A 16563-nucleotide genomic window follows, 5' to 3' on the forward strand; every position below is an offset into this window, starting at 1 on the left:
GGTCTCTCCACTCAACGCTAGCATTCAGAGTCAATGGAGAGCGAGCAATTATGCCTGTATTTTATGCAGCTTACGGTTGCAATAACGCAATATTAATACCAGATCGCATGGGATTACATTTCACATGTAAGATTGAACAATAATTTTGGTTATTTTACAATTTATACATCATTATCATTTCATGCTTGTGTCATTTGTGGTGTCTGTATTTCACAAAGTAAGACTTCACCACATCGCAAAATGAACTACCTTGGAGTTACAGAGTGCAAGCATACGCAAGAAGCTCTGCAAAACCGTTCTTTTTAAAGGATTTTAGCTCCCCAGTCCCAGTTGCAAGCCTGATAGGGTAATGTAAGATGCTGGAATGACCTGGAGTTATAACGTTTACTTTAGGCCTTTAAAAAAAATATAATTCTGAGCTGGTACAGTATATATGGGAGCTTGTATGTGTTACAGAAGGTGAGTGAGTGTGTGTTTATTTTAGAGAAATAAATCTAAGTGAAAAATCAAACTTGTTTCTTTATTAAAATATAAAATTAATAAATGTATACATTTATCAATATGTGTGAGAGAAATAAATTCAAATGAACAATCAAACTGGTTTCTATATAAAAAATATATGGGGGCGCATTGGGGATATATCCAATGACGTAACTTACGATTTCGCAAATCTCCAAGAAGTGCAAATATATCTTTAATTACAATTTCTACTAGTCAAAACTCATTTGAAGATATCTGGAAATATTTTCCAATGGAAGTCAATGGAAGAATGTGTATCGCAAGCCATTTTAGCATTTAAACCTTTGTTTGACTATCTATAAATATATTTAAAGATAGTAACAATTGTATTTTGACTAGTGATAATTATAATTCGACTAGTCAAAATGACAATTAGAGATATCTGCAATTATAATTGCACTAGCAAGAAATCTGATTCGAGATATCTCTAAACACATTTTGACTAGTCAAAACTCTATTAAAGATATCTGTAATGACGTCATAGATATCTTCAATAGACGCGTCACACATACGCAAAGATAATTAGAGATATCGACTAGTCACAACTCTATTTTAAGATATCTGAATTGTACCTGCTTATGGCAAGCCGTTTTAGCATTAAATACACCTTCGCATACTAGTCATAAATCAGTTTTGACTAGTCATAATTCCAGTTCCAGATATCTACAACGTGATTGTGACTAGTCATAATATGGATTGAAGATATCTACAATGTTAATTCGACTAGTCATAATATACATTCAAGATATCTATAATGCTATTTTGACTAGTCACATTCTTCCATTGACTTCCATTGGAAAATATTTCCAGATGTCTTCAAATGAGTTTTGACTAGTAGAAATTGTAATTAAAGATATCTTTAATTGATTTAATACTAGGCATAATTCTAATTAGTATGGGAGGCCGTTTCAGCATAAAAACGTTCCAGCCTTACTCGTCGTAATTATATTTTTACTAGTAACAATTCAATTAAAGAGCTCTATAATTCAATTTTTACTAGTAACAATTATGATTGTAGAGCTCTCTAATTGTATTATAGAGCTCTGCAATTGAATTCTTACTAGTAATAAATGAATTGTAGAGCTCTATAATTCAGTTTTAACTAGTAACAATTCCAATTAGAGAGCTCTACAATTCATTTATTACTAGTAAGAATTCAATTAGAGAGCTCTATAATTCAATTGTTACTAGTAATAATCCAATTGCAGAGCTCTACAATTCCACTAGAGAGCTCTCTAATTCAATTGTTACTAGTAAAAACTGAATTAGAGAGCTCTTTAATTCAATTCTTACTAGTAACAATTCTAATTACAGAGCTCTATAATTGTATTATTACTAGTAGAAACTCCTATTCATGAGATGCAAAACAGATTGCAGATTTTCCGCCTACAAAAGTGCGTTTCAAAATAAAAGCCCTGTAGCGTGGTTCTAAAGTATCCCAAAATATTTTACAGACTTAGGTAACAGATGAATCATGTTCACATTAAAGCAAAATTAAGATGATGCCTGAGATGAAAGCCTATATTTAGTCGTTATATTCATTCACCTTTGTATATTGGTAAAGCTAAGAGCCAAGAACACTTCATATCACTGGATATAATATAGGGTGAAATGCCCTAAATGTGCCTAATGTGGGACACCTAAGGTTTAGTGTTTGTAGGTCCCGCATAAATATATTAATGTCTGTAAAACTATGGATTATATGAAGATGTGGGGCCATGTCATTAAAATCACATAACCTCTCAAATGTCCAGTCATATGAGACTGTAGCAATCTTCACCCAAAGTGTTTTGACAAACTTGATATTAAGGAGTATAAATTAATTTTAAATATTACAGTGTATTGTTATGCAATAATAGAATGATCGTGTTTGTTGTTTAGTAAAACAGAAAACATTAGGCCAAATAGTCTTAAACTTTTTTATAAATTGTGACTCGAGGTTAAATCTAGCCTAAAGTTTAATTTTTTAATTTATTTATTTATTTATTTTTTCCCAAGTTGCAAAATTGTATATTTTGCCTTCAAATAAGCTTATGCCTGTTGTGGTAGCATGCGTTTGTTGTTAAGTAAAATGAACACGAGAACTGTGAGGAATTCTGACTGTGCACTTAACTCTTTTATATATAAAAATATTTATTATATATAATAACCTAGCCTATGAAAATAGTTGGCTAATGTCTTTGTAATAAATGCATAAAAGCTATCATATTGTATTATTTGTCTGATGATGTTCAATTATCAATCAATCCATCCATAACCAAGAGAATTACTAGACGATTTTCATTATCATTATTACTATCATCATTATCATAGATTTTTGCCTTTTCAGACCTTTTTATTATTATGATCATTATTATTATCAATATAATTACTATTCCTATCATGATTATCATTGATTTTGGACTTTTATCATAGATTTTTCAGTGTCCCACATAATGAAACACCAGATTTTTTTAGACAACGTTCACTAAGAGCACTAATATAATTTATTTTATGAATGTGTTCTCTGCATTTTCTCTTTTTATTTTATTAGACATACATGGTATTGTGTTTGAATTTAATGTTTTGGCTTCAAATCGCAATGTCACAGAAGTCTTAAATGCAAAAAATGTCCCACAATAGGGCATTTTACCTTTCCATAATAAAATGAAACGTACATTACCAAATTCCTGTAGGCCTACTTTTTAGCCACTAGTTTTTTTATTGTTTAAACACTTGTTTTTTTTTTGTTTTTTTTGTTTGTTCTTTACAAATCACAGATTTTTTTTAACGTGTTTTTAAAATGTAAGAAACGTTATTATTTATTAATCGATGTCGGAACTCGTTTTTTTCTCAATTATGGATTGGGTAAACTCTGGTCCACACTCCAATACAGCAGGTGGCGAAAACTAACGTTGGTGGTACCCACAATAAAATAATAATTAAAAAAAAACAGAAGAAGAAGAAGATGGCGGCATGCTGAAAAGTATGTGAAGGGAGTAAGATTGTCTACTTAATAATGGATGCATTGGCTGTAATGAATGCAGTCCGAAGAAAGGTTTTATCCATTAAAATAAATTATCTTCGAGGGAACTGCAATGCTAATGATTCACGAGTCATTGACTCATTGCTTAATAATGTCCAAAGAATCAGCCACAATGAACCTGATCAATACAGGGAAGTTCTTGAGAGTCTAGTGGCATTACAGGCCGCCATTACGTCCAGACATCAACAAGCTGTCTCGATCTCAGCACCAGTCATACGAACAGGTAAGTCAAACTGTCAGTATAGGGACCTCTGTATATTTCTGTGTTTAAGTTGTTTAATTTTAAAGGAATAGTTCACCCAATAATAAGAATGCTGTCATAGTTTTCTCCTGTTGTTTGTATGGTTGTTGTATGCTGTATGATTTTTTTCCTGATAAACACAAAAAGATATTTTAATGAATGAAGCCATTGATTGTCATAGTAGGAAAACAAACGCAATAGAGTTCATTTATCACAATACTTGGAAGTAAATTTATGGAAGTAAATGGTTACAATCAGCTGTGTGCTTACAATCATTTATCAAAGTATCTTCTTCATCATCACTACTTCCATAATATTTGTTTTTACAATAGGTTCAAGGGGTAGACCCAGCTTGAACGTGACACGGGAACAATTGGTGCTGTTGTTAAAGCATGGTTTTAAAGCAAAGGCCATGGCAAGGATGCTCGGATGCTCAACCTCGTACATGTACCACAAACTGCAGGCTCTAGGAATACGAAGGAGGGATCAATTTACACAGATTGATGACAATGTTCTAGAGCAACATGTACAACGGCTTCATCAGCAGTATCCTAAATCAGGCTATAAGGTATGTCTGGATTCTCTACATTATGACGTGTCAAATATTGTTATTTATTTTAAAATACAGAGTAACTTTACGAGATATTCTGTAAAATTGCATCCATGTTTATAATGTATACCTACCTTGGACTCATCATTAGAGTATCAGATTCTAATTCTTCTTGATCAGAATCAGAATGAGATTTATTTGCCAGGTGTGCACAAGCACACAAGTAATTTGTTGTGGTTTTTAGGAGCTCTTGGTACATACATACATATGAAATAAGAAATGAAGAAAGAACATTTTAGTAAGTAAAACTAAGAAAGTTAGTAATAACAAATAAGTAAATAAATAGTAATACTAATGTGTTATAGATCTGCATGCAACTGAAGACATGCAGATTTGTATTGTATATACAGCAGAATGAATAGAATGTACAGGTCCTTCTCAAAAAATTAGCATATTGTGATAAAGTTCATTACTTTCCATAATGTAATGATAAAACATATATATATATATATATATATATATATATATATATATATATATATATATATATATATATATATATATATATATATATATATATATATATATATATATATATATATACATATATATATTAGATTCATTGCACACCAACTGAAATATTTCAGGTCTTTAATTGTTTTAATACTGATGATTTTGGCATACAGCTCATGAATCAAAGAAGGTTGTTGCGCTCTTCATAGGAAAGATTCTTTTTCTTTCAGGTGCGTAGAGCCAGAGAAGGGTAGACTTAAGCAAAACAGAAGAGATGGCTGACCGCACACTGAATCCAAAAAAGACTAAAAAGTCTAAGAAACTATATCATTTTTATTTTTTCAATTGCATAGTGCAATAACTTGCAAAGTGCAAGTGCGTTAAAAACAGAGGAGCATGAGCAAACGTTTCAGCAGATTGCTATCCTCAGTGCTCCAGCTCCAGATATAGTTTCTTAGACTTTCTAGTCTTTTTTGGATTCAGTGTGCGGTCAGCCATCTCTTCTGTTTTGCATACAGCTCATGAAAACCCAATATTCCTATCTTAAAAAATTATCATATTTCTTCCGACCAATAAAAGAAGTGTTTTTAATACAAAAAAAGGTCAAGCTTCAAATAATTACATTCAGTTATGCACTCAAAACTTGGTCGGCAATCCTTTTGAGAAGGACCTGTATATGTATATACAGGTGCTGGTCATTATTCTAAGTATATCGTGAAAAAGTTAATTTTTGGCTGACCCAAACTAAACAATTATAGAAGTGCAGAGAGCTCAATAACAGCTGAGTAAAACTGTGTCAGCAGCACCTGTGGCAGGTTGAACTTCTTCAGCTGACGAAGGAAGTACAGTCTCTTCTAAGCCATTTTCGCAGTGGAGTCAGTGTGATTGTCCCTCTTTAGGTCCTGAGAGATGATGGTGCTCAGGAACCTGAATGACTCCACTGCAGTCACAGTGCTGTTTAATAATAATAATAATAATTTGTTCGATTTATATAGTGCTTTACATTGAAGGGGCAAATCTCCTTAAACCACCACCAGTGTTTATGATGTAAGTTAACATAGCCACCATGTGTAACATCACTATTTATAGTCAACTAACTTTCTGTGTTAAAACAGATGATGCAAGCATACCTGTCAGCTGAAGGTATAAATGTACAGAGACGACGTGTCCGCAGCATGCTCAGTAAAGTGAACCCAGCAGCAGCAGCTGAGCGGTGGAGCTGTGCTGTTTCAAGACGGACGTACTTTGTCCCATTTCCAAACAGTCTTTGGCACATCGATGGGCATATGCGTCTAATAAGGTAATGGCTTAACTGTTGTGCTTACACACTGAAATTAATTATTCTGTTTAAATAGTCTGAACTACACTTCTGTTACATTCTAACTAACTTATATTATCTAATAAAACACCATGCTTAAATGCTAAATTTGTTCTTTCAAAGTTGTTAGTTATTTAACGTTTATTGTCAAATAGTGCAATGTAGCCTTATTTAAATGTTTCATTTAGCAAGTTGTTGTGGCATCCCTTCCAATCCTAGCACGTTTTAGAGATTTTCTTATATATATATATATATATATATATATATATATATATATATATATATATATATATATATATATATATATATATATATATATATATATTTTCATATATATATATATATATATCCTAACTAAAATAACTCATAGCCTGTCATATTACCTTTCTCATATTAGCCTATTATATTCTATTATAATCTATTATATTGCCCCTTGCCCACCTGCACATCCCAGCTGATATACAAGATTTGGGGGGTCATTCTGCATTTGAAAGTTTGAAAGGGTTTTAAATCTTCTAAATAAAGTAAAATGATTCAAAATCAAGTAATTTATATATGCCAAAGTCAACTTTAAACATATACAATGTAATTTCCAAACAGCAAAATTGTGGCCAGTGAAAATGCTGAGTGGCTAGTAACTTTGGAAAACCACTAGCCACGGTGGCCGGTGAGCAAAAAAGTTAATGTCAACCCCTGTATATATATATATATATATACACACACACACACACACACACACACACACACACACACACACACACACACACATATATATATATGTGTGTGTAGTGCCGTTAAAATTAATTTGCGTTAACACGTTAATTTTGACAGGCAATGATATATGATATATAAAGTTTGCTGATGTATGACGCCGCTTATTAGCAGGAGACCGCAATGATTGGTAAAAGTTGCGGTGATTGGTCAAAATTGCGAGTCGCACTGAATTCACGGGGACTGATTGCAAATGACACACAATAAATAATCTAGAATACTTTCATCAAATATATAAATTCAAGCTTAAGTTTAAGATTTTACAATTAGGCTATACTGAGCCTGATCTATCTAAGAGATTTTCTTAGAAGGAAGTTCATACCTTTTAGAAAAATGTCACATGGGTTAAAACTCCTGCTACCCTGATTTGCATTTGTATAGCTCACAGCATGTTCATTTACATGTTAAAGCCTCCCCTGGAGTTAAGGGAAGGGGGGTCTTGGGGGGGACAACTGCCAAGCAAGGCCCACGTCAATTTCTGACAATTCACGGCAGTTTTCGGTGTCGCCTGCAAACTGCCGTGTACAGTCGTAAACCTGATCTTCCACGACAATCTACAGTGCCGCTTACTGACGAAAATCCCACTTTTCATGCAGTGCACCTGATTTAACTCCTCAGCTTATGCTGGGTCCCAGGCAGGTTGAGCCCGTAAATCACGACTTCAAAACCACGACTCGGAAATGGGAGTATGCTTTCCAGACAACCTGTAACCTGTGTTTTTCCAACCTTCTACTTCCTTTACAGGTTACAGGTTGCCTGGAACGCGGCATTAGTGTGCTAATTAACGAGACATCTCCAACATTCTTGGAGGAAGCTGATGAGCTGAATCAGGTGTTTTTATATAAGAGATCACAGAAAGGGCTTAAGGCTTGTCCTAGACTAAAGCACGTTTAAGCTTTTTTAATTGAAAATAACTTGCACTGACAGATCTTAATATGCCAATGCCATTGATTTGTCTCAAGATAGATACCAGTAATGTTTATTTTCTACGGCGTGTTTAAAAAAGATGCTTAAACGTCTTAATTTAACTAAGCATACTCCTGGCTTTAGGTAAGCCTTTTTGGTGAAACCAGGCCTGCATATAAAGTTTTTGCTAAGCTGTCTTTTTTTCCTGTACCAACATAGATGGGGAATAGTGACACATGGAGGAATAGATGGACACTCGCGGGTCATTACTTTTTTAAGAGCAAGTCTTGATAACACAGCTTTTACAGTGTTGGCCAATTTTGTTGGAGCAACTTTTCAGTATGGCCTTCCATCGAGAGTAAGGTCAGACAGTGGCGGTGAAAACACTTTGGTTGCCCTGCTTATGAATTTAATTTATGGAGCTGAACGAAGGAGCCACATCACAGGAAGATCCGTGCACAACCAACGCATTGAAAGACTCTGGCGGGATGTGTTTTTGCAGGTGATTCAGCATTTTTACCATCTGTTCTATTCCTTTGAGGAAGATCAATTGCTGGATCCAAATGATGACATACACAGATGTTCACTACAACAAGTTTACCTCCCAGTCATTCAGGAAAGACTGGACACTTTTAGGTCAGCATGGAACAATCACAATCTGAGAACAGAGAGAAATCATACCCCTAACCAGCTATGGCTAGAAGGTATGGTTGCCAACCGTCAACAAGACACAACAGCCATCAACAATGTTTTTAGCCAAGACTTGTACAATGAGAACCTGGAGGCTATGCTGGGGCGTTATGGGATCCAGCTTAATCAGCTTGAAGTCAACCAAGATGACCTTGACAGAGCTGTAATAGTCCAGCCACCACAAGTTAACTTGACTCATGAACAATGGGAAATACTTAAGAACACATCAACAGAAATTACCGACTTAAAGGAGAAGTACTTGACCTGCTGCAGGGAAATTACCAGACTTCTGCAGTAGGTTGAACACTGGTGCTAGAACATTCAACAAGCACTGGACTTACTTTAAAACTGTTCTTTCTTACTAATGGTAACCATAGTCAAATACTAGTTGTTTGTCATTGTCAAAAAAACAACAACAAAAAAAAAACAATCAGTTTCAGCATTAACACAGTTTATTAAGCAAAAATGCTTTGTGCACCTTGAGAATGATCTTTTAGGAAGTTTATAAAACACGCTATGTAGCAAAAATGAACATTGAATTCTGCAGAAAAAATTTGAACTGAATATTAAACAGACCTATTTTCTAGAAACAAATTGCTTGTGAAATTCTTCAAACAAACTCATTTGGCATTTTCTGTGTCACTCTAAGCAACTCCAAATGTTGGAGCCTGCAGTATGCCCTCAGTCATGTATGTTCTAAATAATTCATAGCTGTTGTGAAGGGGAAGTCTTAATATAATTGCACATGTATTGGCCTCTGGATAAATTCTTTTGTAGTCTGTGCTGCCATGCAGAAATTGGATTTGGGGACGTGGAGAAAAGCCTAGTGGAGGCACAGCTGATGCACCAGATGCAAATGCAAGGACCAGCTCTATTGTCAGGGGACTGCATTCTCCCTCTGCAAACAATAATAATTAAAAAAAAAAATGTACATGGGGCACAGATTGTTCAAAATGATGTACTTTCCTAAATAGACATGTAGTTCTAATAAAATGCTTGCCTTTGACATCTATGAGCCAGTCTCTCCAGAAGCAGATGGTCTCATTCTCCTGCTGCCGTCTAGTGCTTCCGACTGGAGAGAAACACACTTCAAATAAGGATGACAGATCGTTTGCAAAAAGTGGCTTTTTAGGATTTGTGAAGAGGTTTTCAAAAACACTGGGGTTGCTCCTAATCTCCTCCTTAAGGCTTGTAAACCTTCCTGAAATATGTAAAACATTTTTTTAATAATAATTAACATGATTTAGATGCATACATTTATTATATGCCGTTATATCCTGTAGCTTAATTGGTAGAGCCTTGCTTGAGCAGCAATAAATTCATTGGTTTGATCACTAGGAAACTCATTTACCTGTACTGATATATTTGTTACTTGAATTCAGCATAAATCGCTTGATAAAAGGATACATTTAGAAATGCCTATTAATAAGGCCCAAGAACTAAAAGCACAAAGTTTTATGCAATCGTCTTAAAATTTGGTTACCATTATGCAAAGATATTCCACCTAATTGTGTAGCGTACAGAACTAGACTGATGGCGGGCGTACACTGTGCGAATTCGGACACTCGGAAGGTCGTGAGATATTGCAGACGCTACGAGTCATTTAATTTGATCATCGCATAAAATCAGCTGGTACACGGCACGACTGTTTGCACCGCGAGCCGGCCGTGATCACACAAGTTTTCGTGTCACAGACACCGGAGCTTTCAATGTTGCTGCTATAGCTTCAGATACAAAAAATAAAGAAAAACTGTGTGCAAATGATTTGTTGAAAAGCAGAGCACAGCCATTCCTTTTAACCGAAACAACCAGAGGGAAAAAGAAGAGTGCACGTGAGAGAAAAAGTGTGTGTGTGTGTGTGTGTGTGTGTGAACGCAGTAGCCTATGTTTGAAGCCACTGAGCTAATAATAGTCATAGACTGAGCCTATATGTGACATGCTTGTGCATGATTTGGCAATAGCGGACAGCCATATGCTGGTAAAAATCGGGCCGACTCCCCGAACTTTTTAAACATTTTTAAAAATGATCGTAAGGTCGGGAGGTGCTCTTAACGTGCTCGGCTCGTCTCGTATTTCCTCTCACACGGTGCGAGCCGCGACCATATGAGCATCCACGATGTCCACGCGATTTCTCCCGAGAAAAAAAAATCGTCTGCGAGTTCGTACGACAGCAAAAATCGCACAGTGTACGCCCGCCTTGAGAGATCATTTAAAGGCCCTTGCAGGTGTCACAGTTAATTAGCTGATTAGAGTGTGGCATCAGGTGTCTTCAATATTGAACATTTTCACAATATTCTAATTTTGTGAGATACTGAATTTGGGATTTTCCTTAAGCCTAGTTCACACTGCCCGATTTTTGCCCCGATTTTGAGTCGCCGACAGGTTTTGTGAAATCGCCGACAAATGCCCGAGATCACAGGCAAATCGGTGCTCGTGCACGCGAGTGACAATCACGCAGTATGAATGATCAAAGACGCGATCAGAGAGAATCGCCGACGAGTCGCCGACGCCGGTGAGATATTTGGCATGCTAAATATCTGGACCTGTCGGCGATTGAAACTCCTGCTGTGTGAACAGTGTTCTGACTGAAAATTACACAGACAGCCAATGAGAGAGTGAGATACAGGGCAGCAGGAGGTTCAGGGAGGAGTTATAAAGCAGAATTTCAGTATTTTAATAGATATATTTACAATTCTATCAAACAGAAACAAAGCCCAAACATTTGCACATCCAGCCACAGCAGCAGCGCATTACAAAATTATTTATTTACCCTTAAACTGTCTTTGCAGAACACAATCCTGGCTCCCTCTGTCTCTCCAACAATTTCTTCCGCCATAATCTTTTTTCTTTTTCTCCACAAATCAGCGCACATACAATTTGAAGCAAACTTTGTGCAGTTTATCATTTTTAATAACTATTCCAAGTCTCGCGCGAGAACTCCGGTCTGACGCACGTGTGATCTCGCGTTGTTTACTCGTCACATCGCACGTGTGTTTGGGAAACGTAGTTTGCGCACCGGAGAGAGACAGAGTTGTCGGCGATTCTTCCTCTTGTTCAGTCATGCAGTGTGAACTCCTCTGTCGTCAAACCATCGTGCAGTGTGAACACAGCAGTGACTGAATGATACCCCAGATAGTCATGCAGTGTGAATAGAGCAGTGACCCGACGAGTTTGAAAATCGTGCAGTCTGAACTAGGCTTTAGTTGTTATAATCATCAACTAAAATGTTTGTTTGAGCGGTCTTTAATAAAAGCAGTTTGCACTGACATATCTTAAAATAGCTGTACCATTGTTTTGTTTCAAGATGCACACCCGTAATGTTTTTGTAAGGTATGTTTGCAAAAACTCTAGTCTGTTTTAGTCCTGGCTTAACTTAAATCCTGTCTGAATATCCACACTATAAATACACAATCCATACATATAATAATTGCACATGCTCATAATTAATGATCAGTTCTTTGTAAACCAGTCAGCACTTTTACATACTTCTTGCTTGAAAAGCAATCACTTACTGTGTCAGTGCAGCATATGTACGTCCATTAGTATAGAAATCCAAGGCAGACTGGACCAAGGAATCTCTTTCGTCCAGCGATGTTACAATTCGAATTGCTCCTATGATACTGAGGCTGTCCGCTGCTTCACTTATGGCACTGTTAGCCTTCTGAACAGTCTCTGCTGCTTTTATCTAAAACAAACAGTCACTAAAAAACAGCTGCATAAAAAATAAATATAGCCCTGAAAAGGGAATCTGTTTGTGCAGTCTGTGCTATTACAACCTTAAAGTTATAGTTCACCCAACAATGAAAATTCTGTCATCATTTACTCACTCTCGCATTGTTACCAACCCGCATACATTTCTTTCTTCTAATGAACACAAAGGAAGATATTTTGAGAAATGTTTGTATCCAAACCGTTTGTGGACCCCATCCACTTCCATAGTAGGAAAAAAGGAATACTCTGGAAGTAAATGGGGTCCATGAACGGTTTGGTTACAAACATTTCTCAAAATATCTTCCTTTGTGTTCATCAGAAGAAAGAAATTTATGCGGGTTGGTAACAACATGAGAGTGAGTAGATGACAGAATTTTCATTTTTGGGTGAACTATCCCTTTAACAGATTACCTTGAGTAATTTCTCTTTCAAAGAGTAGTCTCCAATGTCTTCGAAGACTGCAGGTTGAGTGTTCTTCCCACACAGCTGTGTGAAAAGTAGTTTGGAAAAGAAATGTGGGCCAACACCTCCATGAACAATGCAGACTGATATCATCATGCCAATCAATTTATATAACCCAGTGTCTAGTGCTGAAACAAAAAATACAATTTTTATTTTTATTTTTTTAAACAATTAATTGAACAAACAGTTAAAAGTTTGAAATGCTTACCATGTGTATCAAGGGTCAACTGTTTTTTTTTTGTTCAGGTCCTTCAAAGATTTTTGACTGCTGTATGTCTTTCATCAGTAACCGGAAATATTCTCGAGAAGGTCCTCCTTCATCTACAGCCCCCTCCGAGACACCCTCATTGTCAACAAAAACAATGTCTAATTTTGCAGCAGGATCAAATCGGCGGCGTTTGAATGCTTGAACACTCCCATGAAAAATTCTGTCTCTGGACACATTAATTTGATTGGTGGTAGGACAGCTAGTGAAATCAACTCTGCTGACTAGCTTTATCAAAATACTTTTCAGTTGAGTTCTGTAAAGGGAAAAAATTCTGCAATAAGTTATTTGTAACAGCAAGAAATACAAAACAAACATTTTAAAAAACATACTCAGTGCAATCATTTTCCAGTGTTGTAGTTGGAACAGATATAGGAGACCAGCTGGGAGATGTAGGAGAAGGAGACCAATGAGAACCAGAAATTTCAGGAGATCCAGAAGGTGAAGGTGCAGGAGACCACTGATCATCTTGGTAAGTAAAGTAAGGTGAGACAGCAGATGTGCCTGGAGGTAAGGTACCATAAGAAAGTGTGGGTAAAGGAGCAGATGTGCGTGGAGGTGAGGGAGTATCCGAGAGTGCGGATGGAGCAGATGTGCGTGGAGGTGAGGGAGTATCCAAGAGTGCGGATGGAGCAGATGTGCGTGGAGGTGAGGAAGCAGACATGCATGGAGGTAAAGGAGCATCAGAATTTGTGGACAAAGCAGCAGATGTGTGTGGAGGCGAGGAGGCATTAGGGTTTGTGATTGAAGTAGCAGATGTCTGTGGAGGTGAAGTAGAAGAGGTCATCTGCATGTGAGGTGGTACCTGGTGATGCGTGATGGAAAGTAAAAGCTGGGTTAATTTACTATGATTTAAAGGTTGCTTTAAAATGCAACTAAAATGGCATTGTTAGTCAGGACTTTTTTAAAAGAGAAGAAAAAAGTATGTGCATTTATATATTAAAGACGACCATAATGAATTGAAAAGCACTTGCCATTTTTCCATTATATTTACAAACCAGTGATGGAGTACTCGAGTCCTGGACTCGGACTCGAGTCCTTATCCTCTGGACTCGAGACTCCGTTCTCTGGACTCGTGACTCGACTTGGACTCGCGATCTGATGACTCGTACTTGGACTCGAGTCTCAAGGATATATAAAATCGGACTTGAGGATTCATCAAATGAATTACGTTGTTTCTGACTTAATAGGTTATAAAAGTTTGATATAAGATGTTACACTTTTCCTGTTTCGGGCTCCAAGACCAGCCGCGAACCGTGATCTTTTTTCCCCCTCACAGACACTGCTACCGCTCGCTCTCCTTGCTTGACAACACACTAACTGATGCCACTCACTTTACGCCGCATTCTCCTGCATTCGCGGTCTATACAGTTTGCATGATATAAATTTTCTTATTCATTAATGCATATTTCATATTGCTGTCACATTTTGACTAATCAGTGTCACAGACACTACAAATATGATAAACAAATGTTTTACCTCTTCTTCAGGTGAAGCAGTCCACATAATGTAAAGAGTTGAGAAACCCGTTATGTTATGGTCTTCAATTGATCCTGACATGGTATTGCTGCCTATCTGAACACCTGATGTTGCTTCTCTTATGGAAAATATTTCAGTGGATGAGTTGTCTTGCCCAACAAAATCAAACAACCTCTGGAAGAAAATACATTCAAACAGTATACATTTAAAGTTAGCATAAAATCAAAATGGACAATAGTTTTATTCCCTCCCCTCTGTAACCTGTCACTTACATGAAACATAAGTGGGTTTACATGGTTTATTTAGTTTGCATTGCCCACTATCTGCATTCAAAATTACTCTTTGTGGACAAAATCAAATCCCGCCCTGCAGTATTTCCTCATTAAATAAGTTGTTTCACACTGATTTACTCAATAAAGAAGAGAAGTTGGTTATAATTTTAGTTAGGAACTGTAAATAGCATGTAATGTAGCAACAGAAAAATCACCTGAATTGATTCTGACAGAAGAAATCTTCTGGTTTTTAACTGTCCATTTGGAAATTTAAACCTAAGAGGAACACCATCAGAAGGCTCTGGGAAGGAGATCCTTTGTCGTCTTTCTTGAATTACCTTTTGCAAATCATAATTATTATTATTTTTTGGACATTTCAATAAATACAATAACTCTTTACCCACCAGTGTTAAAAAAGAAAGAAAAAAAAAGAAAAAAAGTAATATCTTTAAATATATAAACACTATATATCATATGAAAAGAACAGACCCTCTGCTTTAAAAAACAACAACCCTGTTTTATCCTATCTTTATTTTTTCTCTTTTTATCACCTCTAAAATATGGGTAGGTTTCTTCAAAAATACCACATTTTGAACAAAAAGCTGAGATAATTGCATTTTTGTAAATGACTATTGTTAGAGATCGGATTTAGAGTCATTATCAAAACACAATTTTACTGCATTTGCTTCGGTGTGTTCAGTTGGATGAGTGGGCAATAGCGGGAATACCGCTTGCCATAAAAACTCGTCATTGCATTTTCTTCTAATTGACAAAATAACTTGACAATGGTGGGAAAAGAGTTAGAAAGGATCAATCAAATAAAAAGATTAATGGAAGCCATTTACCTGAAGCCGTCTTTCTTCTTGGGTCTCTAAAATCTGACGTCTCATCTCCTATCATAGCAAATTTAGTTGACTGATTTCTCTTAAAAAATGAACAGCAAATTTATTTAAATACATATATATAAATACATACTCTTTCTCTGTCTGCCAGTAAAGACGCATTAAATTCATCATCTTGCTGCTGACGCAAAGCCCTACGTTCCTCAATGGTCTGCAAATAAAAAAATTAAATTTAAATAGAAGAAGGCTATTCTTAACTAATGCTATGCAAACCTACACAACTTACTTATAAACTTTAAAATAATGTTCTGTACCTCTGTGATGTTTGTGTATCGTCTAGGGTCCTCTGGTTCTGGTGATCCTGATTCCTAAAAAAATATTGCCATTGAAAACACTGTAAACAGTATATAGGCTACGGTATAATCACCTTGACTTTACTAGTCAAGATAAAAAAGTAAAAACAAAGAAAACTTTTTTACAGTGAAATTATAATAGCACCTTTATATAGCTTGACATACCTGATACACCTCAGCCAATGGTATGAGATACAATCTGCTCTTTCCAATGGCCATCTTGAGCTCCATAACAGAGGCAACATGAACTTTTTGTAGTTTCTTGCCTCTGTCAGCTCTGGCCAATTCAAAGCCTACCAAGTTCAGGCTCACTTGTGGGTAGCACTGACAAATATAATGGTTAAATTCAGCTAGACTCCAATTGAGCTGAATTATGGAAAACTTTTGTTGCTCCATTTCATGCACTGGCCTCCCTATTAAAAAGATTCTGAGTTTAGGCATGTTCCAGGATAAAAGAAATCTGACAGATATAAATAAAACTGGTGTGGACAACATTGAGGTAAATATCATAATCATTATATACAATTTTAGAGAATAACAGAAAGGCTACAGCTTAAGTGTTGACAACAAGAGTTAACAAAGAAGTAAACTGATTGTTGCTGATATTGTTACATAACCAAACAAGTCATTAGGTCTGCTCAATTAA

The 16563-nt window shown here is 36.1% G+C and overlaps 2 protein-coding genes across 5 annotated transcripts; one reads left to right on the plus strand and one right to left on the minus strand.

The window, feature by feature from the left end:
- The first annotated feature begins 3477 nt into the window (after positions 1-3477).
- LOC137040127 (uncharacterized) lies at positions 3478-9709 on the plus strand. The gene is made up of 4 exons (XM_067415538.1): positions 3478-3767; positions 4118-4353; positions 5964-6148; positions 8063-9709. The coding sequence occupies exons 1-4, from the start codon at positions 3518-3520 to the stop codon at positions 8829-8831; spliced, it is 1440 nt and encodes a 479-aa protein (XP_067271639.1). The 5' UTR covers positions 3478-3517; the 3' UTR covers positions 8832-9709.
- Positions 9710-12051: 2342 nt separating this feature from the next.
- Positions 12052-16327, minus strand: LOC137040125 (FAS-associated factor 1-like). 4 transcript variants are annotated; one of them, XM_067415535.1, is made up of 10 exons: positions 16083-16327; positions 15879-15932; positions 15698-15775; positions 15568-15615; positions 14938-15060; positions 14451-14624; positions 13304-13776; positions 12915-13227; positions 12656-12730; positions 12052-12218 (listed from the first exon to the last, which is right to left on the minus strand). In XM_067415535.1, the coding sequence occupies exons 1-8, from the start codon at positions 16311-16313 to the stop codon at positions 12930-12932; spliced, it is 1479 nt and encodes a 492-aa protein (XP_067271636.1). In that variant the 5' UTR covers positions 16314-16327; the 3' UTR covers positions 12052-12218; positions 12656-12730; positions 12915-12929. The 4 variants fall into 4 exon arrangements, with proteins under 4 accessions (XP_067271636.1, XP_067271635.1, XP_067271637.1 ...); XM_067415534.1 differs by having other exon boundaries at positions 12656-12834; XM_067415536.1 differs by lacking the exons at positions 12052-12218; positions 12656-12730 and having other exon boundaries at positions 13090-13227; positions 13304-13475.
- Between the last annotated feature and the right edge of the window lie 236 nt (positions 16328-16563).

Source organism: Pseudorasbora parva, chromosome 14 (genome assembly GCF_024679245.1).
Source record: "Pseudorasbora parva isolate DD20220531a chromosome 14, ASM2467924v1, whole genome shotgun sequence".
Lineage (NCBI taxonomy): Eukaryota > Metazoa > Chordata > Actinopteri > Cypriniformes > Gobionidae > Pseudorasbora > Pseudorasbora parva.